The sequence below is a fragment of the Rhinatrema bivittatum genome, chromosome 2 (assembly GCF_901001135.1).
Source record: "Rhinatrema bivittatum chromosome 2, aRhiBiv1.1, whole genome shotgun sequence".
Taxonomy (NCBI): domain Eukaryota; kingdom Metazoa; phylum Chordata; class Amphibia; order Gymnophiona; family Rhinatrematidae; genus Rhinatrema; species Rhinatrema bivittatum.
In genome coordinates, this window is record NC_042616.1 from 810,797,299 (window position 1) to 810,814,574 (window position 17,276).

General features: G+C 43.8%; 1 protein-coding gene across 2 annotated transcripts in view; it reads left to right on the top strand.

Moving 5' to 3' along the window:
* LOC115085797 (ranBP-type and C3HC4-type zinc finger-containing protein 1-like) overlaps positions 1 to 17,276 on the top strand; it is a 288,361-nt gene that overhangs the window by 251,129 nt on the left and 19,956 nt on the right. For both annotated transcript variants that reach the window (XM_029592220.1, XM_029592219.1), the window contains one exon: positions 7,204 to 7,383. In XM_029592220.1, coding sequence (XP_029448080.1) covers positions 7,204 to 7,383 — 180 coding nt within the window. The remainder of the gene's footprint in view (positions 1 to 7,203; positions 7,384 to 17,276) is intronic.

Below are 17,276 nucleotides of genomic sequence, written 5' to 3' on the forward strand. Positions count from 1 at the left end.
AATATCTACGATTCCTAGTGGGTACTCAACATTTACAATACAGGGTACTACCATTCGGCCTTGCCTCAGCATCTCGAGTATTCACAAAGTGTCTAGCAGTGGCATCGGCACATCTGCACAAGCAAGGTGTGCACATGTTTCCCTATCTAGACGATTGGCTCATCAGAAGTCAAACACATCAAGGAGCTCTTAATTCTCTCCAGCTCACAATGAATCTTCTCCATTCCTTGGGATTCCTCATCAACTACCAGAAATCCCACCTCACACCATCTCACAACTTACAGTTCATCGGAGCAGACTTAAACACAATAACAGCAAAAGCCTTCTTGCCAAGAGACCGTGCACAGACACTAGCCTCCTTGGCCAGCTCTCTTCGAGCGTGCACACAAATAACAGCGCATCAATGTTTCACTCTCTTGAGTCACGTGGCCTCCACAGTCCACGTCACTCCTATAGCCAAATTGGCTATAAGACTCACTCAATGGACGCTCAAGTCAATGGATACAAGCCATTCAGCCAATGTCTTGTCCTATCCGAGTAACTCACAAACTACACTCCTCACTCCTCTGATGGACAAATATGGACAACTTGCTCAAGGGCCTACCCTTTCAACAACCAATTGTGCAAGTAACATTGACTACAGATGCATCCACCTCAGGTTGAGGAGCACACATTGGTCATTTGCAGACTCAAGGTACTTGGACAAAACTCGAAGCAACTTTTCAGATAAACTTCCTAGAGCTTCGAGCTATACGTTATGCGCTGCTTGCGTTCAAAGATTGCCTTTCACATAAGACTGTCCTCATACAAACAGACAACACAGTTGCCATGTGGTACATCAACAAACAGGGAAGTACGGGCTCGTATCTCCTATGTCAGGAAGCTGCACAGATTTGGGACTGGGCCTTAACACACTCAATGTTTCTCCGGGCCACTTATCTGGCAGGCATTCACAACGTAGTGGCGGATCGACTCAGCCGTCATTTCCAACCACACGAGTGGTCCCTGGATCCCTTAATAGCGACCAGGATATTCCAACGTTGGGGCCAACCGACAATAGACCTCTTTGCGTCACATCTCAATCACAAAGTGGATAAATTCTGTTCTCTACACAGACAGAAGACACAGCCAGCCAAGGACGCCTTTGCTCGCCCTTGGAACTCAGGCCTACTATATGCGTATCCTCCGATACCGTTCATAACCAAAACTCTAGTGAAGCTACAACAAGACAAAGGGGTCCATGATACTCATAGCCCTGTATTGGCCTCAACAGGTATGGTTCCCCAAGCTTCTCCACCTCTCGATCAAGGAACCAATTCGCCTGGGAGTAGCTCTCCCCTTGAACCCATAGATTCCTGTGATCTCAAATTTCTCACATGGAAAACTATCTTTCTCGTAGCCATTACATCGGCTAGAAGAGTTAGTGAGTTGCAAGCACTTGTCACGTACTCACCCTATACAAAGTGCCTACATGACAGAGTGGTTCTACGTACACATCCAAAATTCCTTCCCAAAGTAGTCACGGAATTCCACTTAAACCAATCCATAGTTTTACCCACATTCTTTCCAAGGCCTCATTCCCATCCAGGAGAAACAGCCTTACATACTTTGGACTGTAAACGTGCACTCTCATTCTATATAAACCGAACTGCAGTCCACAGGAAATCCACTCGACTCTTTGTATCTTACGATCCAAACAAACCAGGCAAAGCAGTGGGTAAACAGACTTTATCCAATTGGCTAGCAGATTGCATACAGGTTTGCTATGAAAAAGCAGGCCTTCCTCTCCAAGGTCGAGTAAAGGCGCTTTCAGTAAGGGCAATGTCAACTTCAGTAGCACACTATCGTTCAGTGCCAATCCTTGACATATGTAAAGCTGCAACATGGAGTTCTCTTCATACCTTTGCGGCCCACTACTGTCTCGACAAGGAAGGACGACAAGATTCAGCCTATGGACAATCTGTCTTAAAAAACTTGTTTCCAGCATAATCCCAACTCCTTCCACATCCAATTTTTCGTGATTTCAGGCTGCCTCCTTTTTTCCAACAGTATGCCAGTTGTTGTGCCTATTGCACAACTTGTACGCTGTTGGTCCAGTACAAAGAGGACTCAGCCTGTAGCTTGCTAATCATCCATATGTGAGGACTATCATCCTGCTTGTCCTGGGATAAAGCAAAATTGCTTACCTTGTAATAGGTGTTATCCCAGGACAGCAGGATGTAGTCCTCACGAAACCCACCTGCCACCCCGCGGAGTTGGGTCCGATACGTTTTATTAATTTATTTTTGGCTGCCGCTCATTGCTACAAACGAGACTGAAGGGAGACCCCTGTGGCCAGGAATATCATGGCATGCTGGGCATGCTCAGTAGGCACAAAGTGCCAGTCAAAGGTTTCTAGAAACTTTGACAGAAGTTTTTCCGTATAGGGCTCCATTACCGATTTCACCCATATGTGAGGACTACATCCTGCTGTCCTGGGATAACACCTATTACAAGGTAAGCAATTTTGCTTTCTCCAGATATACAAAGGAGGTTTATATCCTTCAGAAAAGCATCTATATGATCCTCCTCAATATGAATATTCTTCGCATATAGATCCGCATAAATCTGAGTGAATCTTTGTGAGATCAGATGATTTTCATAGAGATACTTCCCCTCCTTGGATTTGATCTTCAGAATGTGATTTTGCATAGCCATAACTTTCAATCTCCTAGCCAATATTTTCCCCGCCTTATTGCCAAATTCAAAATAATTTTTTTTTTTAATTTTATTTTTAAAAATTCAGAATACTTTTGCTTAACCCTGTCCATCTGCATGGCTACCTTCGCCAAGTCTAAATTGTGCAAATCTTGTTTCGCTAAGTCAAGTAAAACTAGAGTAGAATCCTCTTTGTGCCTTTTATGTCTAAGCTCTCAATTAGCTATTTTATCATTAACTCAACTCATGATTTCTCTTTCTTCAAGTATGCCGCTCTTGAGATAAATTGTCCCCTTAAAACTGCCTTCAGACCTTCCCAAAGTATGGCTGGGGTGACCTCCCCAGCTCCTGATCTAGCGTTAAGTCTTGAGGAACCCCAAAAGTTAACAGAAAAGCAGAAAATACTGCTGGCAATATTAAGTCTGAAGGAACCAAAAAAAGGAGTAAATGTAAAAAAAAAAATAAAAATAAAAAAATAAAATGACTTGCTGGCGGTCAGGTTAGGAAAACGGACACTCGTAAAAATTAAGCGTCTGTTTTCATAATCCACGCACAGCCACTTCTGGGTGCCCAATGCCATGGTCGTGCTAGGGACGCACAATTTATCACTAGCTTGTCTTCTTTAGTGCAGCAGCTCATTTGCCTATTGCATTGAGCACCCAGGAGAGGTGTTTATGCGCTCATTAAAAAAAAAAGTGCATCCAGTTTGGACACACATTTTTAGCGCATCTGTATTGCATCGGCCTGATAAAGTCAGAGCCATTGAAGAGATATGGAAGGTTATGATGTGGAGTTCAGTCTGCACATTCATATCCCATTTCTATTTGGATAATGACTTCAAATCCTCTTAGGACTTGTTTTTATTACATTGGGTTGTCGTTTGTTTTGTTCTTAAAAAATTGGGGACTTTGATCCTGTTGGCAGGTGTTCTTCGTTCCCCTTTTTTATTGAAGCCAACTCTTAGCTAAAGAGTCCCATGTGTGCAGCTGTTGTTAACTGCTTGCTTATTTGTAACAGGTGTTCTGAGAAGTCACACAAATCCTCCCTCTTGCTGTTCTGGATTTGAGCTCATTAGCTTACTTACAGAACTGTGGCATGTGGCAGGCTATTCTTGCAGATGTGTGGGAACTGCCAGGCAAGCTCCTGGAAAGCTGCGGAAATCACCTTTCAGTTGATATTGACAGGATGATGTCATCCTCTTGTGTGACTTTCCTATACTGTGTCTGGATATTATCTTCTGTTTCTTAGTGTCCCTAAGCTTCTGTGGAGAGGGCGGCAGCTAGTGTCCAGATTCAGGGTATATGCAAACAAGGTTCTGGAGGAAGCTGAGGTCTGTGGCCCCCTAGCCATGAACTGATGACCGGGCTAGACGTTTTAAAATGAAGAAAACCTTAGTTGTGATTGAAGGTTCATGATACTATAGCCTAAGAGAGACAAGTTCCAAATGAGCTAGAAACCCAAAAATACAGGAGAAAAAAATCCCAAGTTTCACTCTCTGCTCCTTCCCCTCAAATAAAAAGAACATTAATGGAGACTTTGATTCTTTCATGTGCTTATTCTGCAGCAGCCACAACTCTTTGCTGTTCACAGTGCATGGGAAGAAGAACCCATGTACATAATGGTCAACTAGTGCTATATTGATTCTTCATTGCAGATGGTTTGTCAGCCAGAGCAGGCAGTTTTCCTCAGTACTGACAGCAATAACCCCAGCTTTGTGCTTGAGAGACACACAATAGTAGAAGACTACTGCAGATCTTTTAAGACTGTTAGTAAACACTATAGCTCCTTACTCTAGCACAGTGGTTCTCAACCTTTTTTCCGTCATGAGACACCTGACAGATGATGCTCACATACGTGACACATTACACACTACATTTAACAACTATACTAAAAAAAAGAAATCCTATATATTTTATTGTTGAAAATTATGCAGGAGAAAGATAACATATTCTTTAATTTCAATAACTGGCTTAAAATATCATTATTAATTAATTTTTGCACAAAACCTTTAATCTTTACTTACTGCATCAGTGAGAAATCTGGGACTGATATGCATATGCAGCACACAGTTTTTCAATACAGAAACTCATGCATTTCACTGTCAACCTCAGAAAGTTCTGACCTCTTCTGGAGTGTATACAGTGCAGAGTTAGGAAATTTCCCCCTTCAACTCACCATCCAAAAATATATTCAAATTCTGATACCCCCTCAGTAATAGAACTTCAAAATCCCTTCCCTGCCAGCCACTTTGTGAAATAACATGAAAACCTGCTAAAAAGACGTTTAGAAATTATATAGCATACTAGCCTATGAAAAAGCAAGACTGCAAATATAGAACACAGGACACTTACTATTGGAAAAACAAAGCAAGTCAGACTGCTCTAGATCCCTACACGGAATCCTTATCCTAGTTAGCAGAATCCCTCACCTCTATCAAACATGCAGAATGCAGACTGCCTCTTATCTAATGCAGAATAAAAGACCATAAATTATAAACAGGCATTCAGAGAAAACTGAAACTCCAAGAAGGGAGAGGGGAGGGGGGAGGGGGGAGATGCGGCAGGATGATGGGGCGGGATACAGCATGCCTGCAACATTTCTGGCTTGGATTGGTGGTGGCAGTGATTTCTAGGAGTGAGGGGGAGCAGTGATGAGGAATTTTAAGTTCCAGCTCCTTATTCTGCACTCTCCTCAAGCAGCAAGCACATGTGGCTTTTATAGAAAGCAGAGGCTTGCTATGTCAGATTTTTAGTGACACACCTTCCACCACTTGGTGACACACCAGTGTATCCCGACACAATGGTTGAGAACCACTGTTCTAGCAGACCACTTTCTCTCAAGATCCAAGTAAGTTTACCGCTTTTAAAAGTTGCATTAACCAAAGAAGGAAGGCACGTTTCACCAGGTTTTAAGCTTAAAGTACATCGGTAGAGTGCTATGCATGTGCCATTTTTTAATGGACATTTTGAAATCAGTGCTGAGAGTGGTGAGGAAAGGCAGATTCCTTACCTCCCTAGATTTATCTGAAGCATAGCTACATATCCCCATCAGAAATGTTTAAGATTTGCAACATTGGGAAGCATCATCCATTCAGAGCCATGTCATTTAGCTGGGACATGACCCCAAGGATCTTCACCAAGGCAGTGATAGTAGTGGTAGCATTTCTGAGCAAGGAAGGAATTATTGGTCCATCCCTATGTGGACAATTAGCTAATCAGAGCCAAGTCAAAACAGGAAAGTATTCAGTCCATGCATAGGGTCTCAATCTCCTAGAATCCCTGGGATGGGATGTCAGTCAAGAGAAGAGTCAGACTTGGCTCTCTCAGTTCCTAGTATATCTGGGAGCCCAGTTTGATCCAGGGATAGGAAAGATGTTTAACACCCAAGAGGATCGCAAAGCTATGGACATAGGTGAGGGAGCACTTGACAGCCAAATTGTCCAGAACAAGATTGTACCTTCAAATTCTAGAGTTAATGGCAGCATCCATGGAAGTGGTACCCATGTGGGGGGTGTACCAAGACCCCTTGATTGGCAAAGGAGACAAGTCTGCTGATCTGGGCAGAAGAGCATCTCGAGAATCTGTGCAGGGAGCTTAGATGGCTTTGATGAGGATGCTGGGTTATTTGTCATGGGCTTTAGATTAGGCTGACTCTGTATTGGGCAAGACCTTTTTTATATTGTCTGTATGTTTTGTTCTAATATGTATGTTTCCTGTTCCCCATTGAGATTTGTGGATCAGCGGGCTATGAATTTTATAAATAAATAAACCCTGATGGTTAATGTTGTGCATATGTAATAGGGACATTTTTTCCAATTACACTGGACATTAGGGGGTTGATTTTAAGACCCGTATGCATGTTATAAAATATGATGTCCACGCCTGCACATGTGCGGGCTGCCTCCGACTTGCTTGCGCAGGGAAGGGATTTTCAAATTTTGCGCAGCGACGCAATCGCCTTTTTTCCCAGTTCCCTCCCAGTCCACTCCAATTAAGGAGTGGACTGGGAAGGATCTTCCCTTACCCTACCCTTCCTCCCTCTTTCCCTCTCCCTAACCTAAACCTACCTAGCCACAATTATTTTATTTTTAGACTTACTGCTCCTCAGGAACAGAAGTAAATCCCGCCAGCGTGCGTTTCCCCAGGACAGCGTCTAATGGCACTGTCCCGGCCCACCCCGCCCCAACCCCATCCCCTTGGCCTGCCCCTTTTGAAAGGCCTGGCACTTCGGCTTACGCGCATGGCTGGGCCCTTCCGAAAATGCATGCAGCACGTGCAGGGCCCAGCCACGTACATAACCCCCGTAATTCTCGAGCTAGGTGTAATTTCTGAATTCTAGCATTTTTCGGACACTGTTTATGAATCTCATATTTCACGTAATTGCTGTTCTGTGCTTGTTTGTTTTCATTGTATTCTGTTTGTAGCTAGGTTTAGAAATGTAAATGTGAAAGCCTCTGACACTGGGCTACGTCTTTGTAACCAATTGTCTCTTTGGGGTGGACTGCAGCTGGTGTCGGCAGAAGAATACAGGAAGTTTCTGGAGCGAGGGCTGACAGTCGCAGAAAGACGCAGTGAGAACAGTTACCACTGCAAGACGGTGGACTGCAGAGGATGGTGCATCTATGAAGACTCTGTCAATGAGTTCCAGTGCCCCATCTGCTGGAAGCTGAACTGTCTGATTTGCAAGGTAACATCCCCTTCCTTCCCCTGTCTCAGGAGGAGACAGTTTATTCTGGATTAATAATTCAGTTATGGCTTCTCTGCTCAGGTTTATTTCCCATTAATAATATACCAGTTGTAGCTCACAAAAATAATTTTAGGAGTTCAATTTAACTTATATCTTCTGTAATACCTTTCCAGTTAAAAACTGTGCAAGATGATCTACAGCATAATCATGTACAAACATACAGTACAAACATTTAGAAACATCAACAAAATGTGTGGACCCTACCCTTCTCTCAGAAAGATAGGCGACAAAACATGCTAGACTTAGTGGAGTTGGGAGGAATACCCACCAGTGAGAGTCGTCCCCATCTCAGTATTGGTGACTGGTTGCAGGACTATGGGCAGCTAGTGATTGGGAGTCCTGAAAGGGATGCTAGCTGCCAAGTCATCTTCTTAGTCAGGCAATGAGCATGTGTATGTGATGCAAAGTGCCAACATCTGTGCTTCCTATGCATAGCTGTCAGGCATTCTGTTTTTTGGTAGTTCTAAACCACAGGCTTTCAAGATGGGGCAAAGAAGAGGTCTTTGGTCTCCAGATGCGTCCATTCGTGTGTACATGACATGTTTATCTCCACGAATACTAACAAGCCTCCCTGTTCAGAGCAGTAAGAGCAGAAGATATGCAGGGCATTCTAGTGGAGAAGGTGCTGTACCAGCCAATATGTCTGGCAGAGTGCTTACAGAAATGGTATGGATGAAGGGAGAATCCCCGCTATTTATTTTTATATATAAAAATGTAATTTCTCACCCAGTCACTTAGGCACCGTGGGCGATGTACAACAATAACTACACAATAATACTTATATATAAAAATCGAAATATACAACAAAATAGCTAAACCTTATTATCCCAGGACAAGCAGGATGCTAGTCCTCACATATGGGTGACGTCACTGACAGAGCCCTATTGCGGGAAAACTTTGTCAAAGTTTCTAGAAACTTTTGACTGCCACTCTGAGCCCACTGAGCATGCCCAGCATGCCTTGATATTCTCTGCCACAGGGTCTCTCTTCAGTCTTCGTTTTTCCGCACTGCTGTAAGCATCGCGGAGATAGGAGTCCTGTGAGTTTCCTCACAGATTTCAAAATATTTTTCTCCCACAAGGGATCTCTCTCTCATTTCCACGGGACAGTGAGAAATTAGTCTCGTTTTTACGTCAAGTAAAAACTCTCTCAGAATTGTTTTCTCCCTCTTTTCATCGACAGCTGTTGGTGAAAAGATGGCTTCAGGTTTTAAAAAAAATGCCTGATTTGTAATCGGACTATGTCCATAACAGACCCACACCTTAAGTATGTTCTCTGTTTAGGGGACAAACACAATGTCTCATCCTGCCCTCAATGTGCAGAGATGACTCCCAAAGGAAGAAAACTTAGACAGGAGAAAATGGAACACCTATTTCACCTTCAACTTCTTCCTTCTTCGACGTTGACGAAATCGTCCCCAGCAGGAGTTTCCAAAAACGTTTTGCTGAAAAAACGTCATCTGGAGGGATCGGGAGATCAAGTATCGCCGTCGACATCGATAAGGTCAGTAGTTGAGCTTAGGCCTAAACATAGGCACCAACGTCGACACACACCGAAGTCAGCGTTAACCCCCTCCCTGGGAGAACCGACCGCAAAACGCCCAAAGGATAAGGAAACTCCGCTACCACTATCAGGGCCTACACCATCGATCGAACCTGCACAGACATCGGTGGAGGTATTATCAACTCCTACACCGCCACCGCATACAACTACTCCAGCTACCCCAGCTGTATCGCAGGAATTGTCGATTTTTATAAGACAAGCGGTGATCCAGGCCCAAAAAAACAGATTCCAGCGACCGCGCCGATGCCGGCGATTCTGCCGATGCCGGTGTCATCACCGATGCCGGTTCTTAAACCGATGCCGATATCGATGACAACGTCGGTGACCTCGCTAACACCGGTCACTATACGGATACCGATGACCCTGTCGATGCCGGCACCGATGCCGATGTTCACGATTGCTCCGATGCCGGGAACTAAATCCATAACAACTGCAGTGACTTCAAAGCGGCCACCGAAGACAACAGCTCCGTCTTCGGTCCAGAAGCCGTCGCCAATGGTGCCACTCCCTCCTGGGGATCCAGGATAACCAGAGTCAGCACTACATCAGATCTTAATGAAAAAATATCAAGATCTGCTTGATTCTCTTCCCTCTAATCCACAGGAAGAGCATATTGAGGAGTTACCTATTGAAGATCCATTACCAGGACCTTCAGGAATTCCTCCACCACATAAAACTTCAACAACTTCTCCACAAGTCCAAGAATATGATACTTGGAGTGGCACACAATCAGATACTTCATCTGAAGATTTTGTCTGATCTATCTCCACCAGATCCATGGAAGAAATCTCCTCCAGAAGATTTTTCTTTCACAACTTTTGTCCAGGAAATGGCTGACACCATTCCATTCAAATTAGTCACAGAGCAGGATACCAGACAGCAAACCCTGGAGGTACTTCAATTTGTAGACCCTCCAAAACAAGTGGTAGCTATACCAGTGCATGATGTTCTCCTAGATTTGCAACATCGTATTTGGAAACATCCCTGCTCAGTGCCAGCTGTCAACAAACGAATGGACAGTACATATTCTATCAAAAGTCGCAGCTCCCTCACCAATCAGTAGTGGTGGAGTCTGCACAGAAAAAATCCAAAAGAATTAGGCCACATTCCTCAAATCCCCCAGGTAAAGATCACAGGTTTTTGGATTCCCTGGGCCGGAAAGTCTACCAAGGGGCCATGTTAAATTCGAGAATCTGTTCATACCAACTTTACATGACCCAATATCAAAGAGATTTGTAGAAACAAATGCAAGAGTTTATTCCATCTCTTCCATCTCAATTTCAAGAGGCAGCCCAAGCCATCATCCATAAGGGACTGGAGGCAGGCAAACATGAGGTCCGTGCGGCCTATGAGGGATTTGAGACAGCTTCCAGGGTGGCTGCATTGGGAATCAGTGCCAGGAGATGGGCATGACTTAAAGTCTCGGACCTCAGGCCTGAAGTCCAAGATAAATTAGTAGATCTGCCATGCCTGGGAGATAATCTTTTTGGATCCAAAGTTCAGGATGCAGTTGCTCAATTAAAAGAACATACTGAAACCCTGAGACAGCTTTCCTCGATTCCACAGGATCCCCCTATGAACTCTGGGCGTAGGCCTCAACGGAAAGAAACTAGAAGACCTTTTTACAGACAAAGGAGGTACTATCCTCCTACATCTAGGACCAGGCCTTCTAGAACACAGCAAAGGCCTCAACCCAGACAACCTAGGGCAGCTAGGCCTCAACCTACGCCACAGACAGCTACCTCTCCAACCCTCAGCCACAACTTCCGGTAGGAGTCCGAGTATCTTGGTTTTACAACAATTGGATTCCAATAACAACGGACCAATGGGTACTTGCAATAGTATCTGAAGGTTACCAACTCAATTTCCTCTCAATTCCAACAGATTCTCCTCCGAGACCTCTTTCTCTCAGCGAAAATCACATGCTCCAGTTGCAAGTAGAATTATCCACCCTTCTGAAAGCCAGGGCTGTAGAGCCAGTGCCCCAGACTCAGCAGGGCAGAGGATTCTATTCCCGGTATTTCCTCATTCCAAAGAAAACCGGAGGCCTACGACCCATCCTAGACCTCAGAAATCTCAACAAATTTCTAAAGAAAGAAAAGTTCAGTATGGTTTCGCTAGGCACCATGCTTCCACTTCTTCAAACAGGAGATTGGCTTTGTTTTCTGGATCTTCAAGATGCTTACGCTCGCATTCCAATATTCCCTCATCGCAATATCTGCACTTCATGGTGGGTCATCAACATTTCCAATACAGAGTACTGCCATTCGGACTTGCCTCTGCTCCCAGAGTATTTACCAAATGTCTAGCAGTAATAGCAGCACACTTGCACAAGGAAAGCGTCCATGTTTTTCCCTACCTAGCGATTGGTTCATCGGAAGTCAATCTCAACAAGGAGCTCTGACTTCTCTCAGTCGAACAATTACTGTACTTCACTCCATGGGCTTTCTCATCAATTATCAAAAGTCCCATCTTACTCCATCTCACCTGCTTCAATTCATAGGAGCAGAATTGAACACCATCCTTTCAAAGGCCTTTCTACCCGAGGATCGAGCAGAAACACTGTCCCTGTTGGCAAACTCGATTCACTCAAAGAAACAAGCAACAGCTCATCAGTTTCTAACCTTATTAGGCCACATGGCCTCCACAGTTCATGTCACTCCTATGGCAAGGCTCGCCATGAGAGTAACCCAATGGACTTTAAGATCACAATGGATCCAAGCCATTCAACCACTGCACTCTCCAATTCAAGTAACCCACCAGCTACGTTCCTCTCTACTTTGGTGGGTGAACAAGGACAATTTGCGCAAGGGCCTCCCCTTCCAACAACCAGTCCCACAGATAACGTTAACTACAGATGCATCCACCTTGGGTTGGGGAGCTCACATAGACACTCTCCAAACCCAAGGTACTTGGACAAAACTCGAAGCAACATTTCAAATCAATTTTCTGGAACTTCGAGCTATACGTTATGCTCTGCATGTGTTCAAGGACTGCCTTTCACACAAGACTGTTCTCATCCAAACGGACAACACAGCTGCCATGTGGTACATCAACAAACAGGGAGGTACGGGCTCGTATCTCCTTTGTCAAGAAGCTGCACAGATTTGGGGCTGGGCCCTGAACCACTCAATGTTCCTCCGGGCCACTTATCTGGCAGGCATTCACAATGTAGTGGCGGATCGACTCCGTCGTCAGTTCCAACCACACACGTGGTCCCAGGGTCTCTCAGTAGTGACCAAGATATTTCAATGTTGGGGACAACCAACAATAGACCTCTTTGCGTCACATCTGAATCACAAAGTGGACAAATTCTGTTCCCTACACAAACAGAAAAACCAGCCAGCCAAGGACGCATTTGCTCGCCCTTGGAACTCAGGCCTTCTATATGCATATCCTCCAATACCACTCATAACCAAAACTCTTGTGAAGCTACAACAGGACATGGGGTCCATGATACTCATAGCCCCGTATTGGCCTCGATAAGTATGGTTTCCCTCACTTCTAGACCTCTCGATCAGGGATCCAATTCGCCTGGGAGTAGCTCCCACTCTCATAACTCAGGATCAGGGTTGGTTGCGCCATCCCAACCTTCAATCCCTTTCCCTGACAGCATGGATGTTGAAAGCTTGATCTTACAACCACTCAGTCGTTCATCCAGTGTCTCTCAAGTGCTTATAGCTTCACGTAAACCTTCCACACGAAAGAACTATTCTTCCAAATGGAAAAGATTTACTTTGTGGTGCAGGTAAAAGAATATTGATCCTTTCACCTGCCCCACTACTTCTCTGCTAGACTACTTATACCATCTTTCAGACTCTGGTCTCCAGACTTCATCTGTAAGAGTACACTTAAGTGCAATCTCAGCTTACCATAACAAGATGGGAGATGCACCAATATCCATACAACCTCTTGTCAGTTGGTTTATGAGAGGTTTAACTCAACTTAAACCACCAATTCGGCCGCCAGTCACAGAATGGGACCTGAATCTGGTCTTAACAAAACTCATGCATTCTCCTTTCGAACCCATGAATTCCTGTGATGTTAAATTTCTCACATGGAAGACTATCTTCCTCATAGCCATTACATCAGCTAGAAGGGTTAGTGAGTTACAAGCACTTGTCATGTACTCGCCCTACACAAAATTCCTACATTACAGAGTGGTTCTCCGTACACATCCAAAATTCCTTCCCAAAGTAGTTACGGAATTCCACTTGAACCAATCCATAGTTTACCCACGTTCTTTCCAAGGCCGCATTCTCACCAAGGAGAACGGGCCTTACATACCTTGGACTGTAAGCGTGCACTAGCATTTTACTTAGACCGCACCACAGTCCACAGGAAATCCACTCAACTCTTTGTATCTTATGATCCAAACAAACCGGGTAAGGCAGTGGGTAAACATATTCTATCCAACTGGTTAGCAGATTGCATACAGTTTTGCTTGAAAAAGCAGGCCTTCCTCTCCAAGGGCGAGTAAAGGCACATTCAGTAAGAGCAATGTCAACCTCAGTAGCACACTATCGTTCAGTGCCAATCCTTGACATATATAAAGCAGCAACATGGAGTTCTCTTCACACCTTTGCAGCTCATTCCTGTTTGGACAAATAGGGACGACAAGATTCAGCCTATGGACAATCTGTCTTAAAGAACTTGATTCCAGTTTAATCCCAACTCCTACTACATCCAACCTGCTGTGATCTTCGGCTAACTCATTTTCAACAACAATACTTCACTGTTGCTTCACTTCAAAATGACTCAGCCTCTAGCTTGCTAATCACCCATATGTAAGGACTAGCATCCTGCTTGTCCTGGGATAAAGCAAAATTGCTTACCTTGTAATAGGTGTTATCCCAGGACAGCAGGATGTAGTCCTCACAGAACCCACCCGCCACCCCGCAGAGTTGGGTATGTTACCTTTTATTATTTTATTTTTGCTAAAGCTTATTGCTACATACGAGACTGAAGAGAGACCCCTGTGGCAGAGAATATCATGGCATGCTGGGCATGCTCAGTGGGCTCAGAGTGCCAGTCAAAAGTTTCTAGAAACTTTGACAGAAAGTTTTTCCGCAATAGGGCTCCGTCAGTGACATCACCCATATGTGAGGACTACATCCTGATGTCCTGGGATAACACCTATTACAAGGTAAGCAATTTTGCTTTTTCCATTTTATTAACCATTCCCTTCCTAATAATTCCTAACGTTCTGTTTTCTTTTTTGACTGCTGCAGCATACTGAGCCGATGATTTTAAAGTATTATCCACTATGATGCCTAGATCTTTTTCCTGGGTGGTAGTTCCTAATATGGAACCTAACATTGTGTAACTACAGCAAGGGTTATTTTTCCCTATATGCAACACCTTGCACTTGTCCAGATTAAATTTCATCTGCCATTTGGATGCCCAATCTTCCAGTCTTGCAAGGTCCTCCTGTAATTCATCACAGTCTGCTTGTGATTTAACTACTCTGAATAATTTGTTTCAACCACAAATTTGATAACCTCACTCGTCGTATTCCTTTCCAGATCATTTATAAATATATTGAAAAGCATCGGTCCAAGTACAGATCCCTGAGGCACTCCACTGTTTACCCTTTTCCACTGAGAAAATTGACCATTTAATCCTACTCTCTGTTTCCTGTCTTTTAACCAGTTTGTAATCCACGAAAGGACATCGCCTCCTATCCCATGACTTTTTAGTTTTCTTAGAAGCCTCTCATGAGGGACTTTTCAAATGCCTTCTGAAAATCCAAATACACTATATCTGCCAGTTCACCTTTATCCACATGTTTATTAACCCCTTCAAAAAATGAAGCAGATTTGTTAGGCAAGACTTCCCTTGGGTAAATCCATGTTGACTGTGTTCCATTAAACCATGTCTTTCTATATGCTCTACGATTTTCATCTTGAGAATAGTTTGCACTATTTTTCCCGGCAAGGAAGTCAGCTTCACTGGTCTATAGTTACCCGGATCGCCCCTAGAGCCTTTTTTAAGTATTGGGGTTACATTGGCCACCCTCCAGTCTTCAGGTACAATGGATGATTTTAATGATACATTACAAATTTTAATTAATAGATCAGAAATTTCATTTTTTACTTCCTTCAGTACCCTAGGATGCTTCCATCCGGTCCAGGTGATTTACTACTCTATAGTTGTCAATCTGGCCTACTACATCTTCCAGGTTCACAGTGATTTTGTTCAGTTCGTCTGACTCATCACCCCTGAAAACAATCTCCGGAACTGGTATCTCCCCAACATCCTCATTAATAAACACGGAAGCAAAGAATTCATTTAGTCTTTCTGCAATGGCCTTATCTTCCCTAAGAGCCCCTTTAACTTCTTGGTCATCTAATGGTCCAACCGACTCCCTCACAGGTTTCTTGCTTCGGATATATTTTACAAAGTTTTTTATTATGAGTTTTTGCCTCTATGGCCAATTTCATTTCAAATTCTCTCTTTGCCTGTCTTATCAATGTTTTACACTTAACTTGATAATGCTTATGTTTTATCCTATTTTTTTCAGATGGATCCTTCTTCCAATTTTTGAAGGATGTTTTTTTGGCTAAAATAGCCTCTTTCACCTCACCTTTTAACCATGACGGTAATAGTTTTGCCTTCCTTCCACCTTAATGTGTGGAATACATATGGACTGCGCCTCTACGATTGTATTTTTAAACAATGTCCATGCCTATTGAACACTTTTAACCTTTGCAGCTGCACCTTTCAGTTTTTTTCTAACTAGTTTCCTCATTTTATCAAAGTTTCCCTTTTGAAAGTTTAGTGTTAGAGCTGCAGATTTACTTATTGTCCCCATTCCAGTTATTGGTTTAAATTTGATCATGTTATGATAACTATTGCCAAGTGGCCCCACCACCGTTACCTCTCTCACCAAATCCTGCGTTCCACTAAGAATTAAATCTGAAATAGCTCCCTCTCTTATTGGTTCCTGAACCAATTGCTCCATGAAGCAGTCATTTATTACATCCAGGAACTTAATGTCTTTAGCAAGTCCTGATGTTACATTTACCCAGTCCGTATTGGGGTAATTGAAATCTGGTGCAGGATAAGTGTTCAACCACCATTAAATTCTTTGGTGTATTTTTTATTAAAGTGTCAAATATCAAGCATAAGAATATTCATACAGGCAACTCCATGAATTCAGAAAACGGAATTTTAAACCAGTCCCCCGACACGGTCCCGTGTTTCGCCAGGCTGCGTCGGGGGGGACCATCGGTATATTCAAAATCTAGAGTGTAAAAACAAATAAAAATAGTATCAAAAACTATGGTGAAATAGGCTACAATAGTGACAACCATATAACAGCTTTACATACCTCTAAAGTACTATCCGGAGCGCGCAGGCTCTCACAGATGTTAGCCATTTAAACGTGGAAAAAAGGCGCGAACGTGGCAGCTCTCGCGAGAGCTGTCAAAATTCAGCGGGTCTCGATGGATACATCCCCAATAAAACAGGTGCCACTCGATTTCCTTGTTAAGGCCCTGGGGGACCACAGTCTTAAGCGTAAAGATCCACCTTTGTTCTCTCCGACCAAGAATCGAGGGGAAGTCACCACCCCGAAGGGGGCGACGTACCACCTCGATAACTGTGAAGGAGAGATCTGAGACTGTGTGGCCACAATCAGTCCAGTGTGAAACCAAAGGCTCATCCACTCTGTGAAGGCGGATATTCGAACAATGTTCGATCATACGAGTCTTGAGCATGCGTGTAGTTTTGCCCACATAGAGTAGAGGGCATGGGCATTGTATAATGTATATGACCCCTTTGGTGAGACAGTCTGACGTGGAACGTAATTTAAAGACACGCCCCGTACTGGGATGTACAAACTCAGAAGTGGGAGTCGTGTGGCTGCACATAGTGCAGTGGCCACACGAACCATGTGTGCCAAAACTGTCTAATATACCATCAAAGGGGGCTGTGTGAACCAGACGGTCCCTCAAATTTGTACCACGCCTGAAAGTAAAACGTAACGAGCTATCTAAGAGGTCAGTGAGGGCTAATGCTGACCAGTGTCGCCTAATCATCGTAGCAATGGCTCTCCCCTTGATAGAAAAAGATAAAATGCAATTATTAGTCTCATCAACTGTGCGTGTGGCCTGCAAAAACAGCCAATCTCTATTAGAGTATAGAGCCCTTTTAAACGCTTTTTTGACTACTCTCTGAGGGTAGCCCCGCTCCAAAAAGCGATCAGTCATCACACGTGCCTGCGCTAGAAATTCTAAGCGGGTGGAACAAAGGCGGCATAAACGTAA